Source organism: Myotis brandtii, unplaced genomic scaffold, assembly GCF_000412655.1.
Source record: "Myotis brandtii unplaced genomic scaffold, ASM41265v1 scaffold600, whole genome shotgun sequence".
Taxonomy (NCBI): Eukaryota; Metazoa; Chordata; class Mammalia; order Chiroptera; family Vespertilionidae; genus Myotis; species Myotis brandtii.
Window position 1 is genome coordinate 829,335 of NW_005370273.1, and position 710 is coordinate 830,044.

The following is a 710-nucleotide window of genomic DNA, read 5'->3' on the forward strand; positions in this document are numbered from 1 at the left end:
TTCTGGTGTCCAGGAACTTCTGCACGTGGGGCAGCAGCGCCTTGCCGGGCGGGAAGAGGCCGGTGCAGAGCCACAGCAGCTGCCAGCCCCGCTCCTCGCTGTACCTGTGGCCACAGAGCCCTCAGTCTGGACCCTCCAGGACCAGCTGCCGGCTCCCATGGCCCCGCTGCCCGATGCCAAGAAGGCCTTCACACCCAGGCGCTGGCAGAGGTGCTACTGTGCCCATTTTGTGGAGGAGCGTGCTGAGGGTTAGAGGCCCAGGGTGGCATCCGGCAGGGCCGAGGCCCCTTGCTATGACCACCCCAGGAAGTCTGCAGGACAGACCAGGGTGCCAGCACAGCCGTGGCTGCTTGGAGTGCCTGGCAGGGCGTGTGGCCGCCGTGAGCTGCCCCCTCCCCCTCTGAACAGCGGGCACAGCCTTTGGGAGCAGGTGAGGACGGAGGGCCTGGCATGGCCCGGCCGCAGACCTCTTGGTATTGTGCGTCAGCTGCTTCAGGATCTGACAGTAGACCTCGTCCTGCAGAGCGGCCTCCTGGAGGGCCCCCGCGAAGATCTGGTCGGTGAGCTCCAGCGAGGCCCAGGCCTGCCTGGACGGGTAGTCGCCCATGTACCTGAGGATGCGTGTGGCTGTCAGGGAGAATAGGCTGTCTGGTGGGCACCCTGCCCAAGCCCGCCCCACGGGGCTGCAGGCCGCCCCGCCCTGTGTGACC

The 710-nt window shown here is 67.7% G+C and overlaps 1 protein-coding gene across 1 annotated transcript in view; it reads right to left on the minus strand.

Moving 5' to 3' along the window:
• Positions 1–710, minus strand: part of MYO7B (myosin VIIB) — a 107,070-nt gene that overhangs the window by 4,700 nt on the left and 101,660 nt on the right. Inside the window, exons 37-38 of the mRNA XM_014550391.1 lie at positions 468–700; positions 1–104 (exon numbers count right to left, since the gene is read on the minus strand). Of these exons, the coding sequence (XP_014405877.1) occupies positions 1–104; positions 468–700 (337 nt within the window). The remainder of the gene's footprint in view (positions 105–467; positions 701–710) is intronic.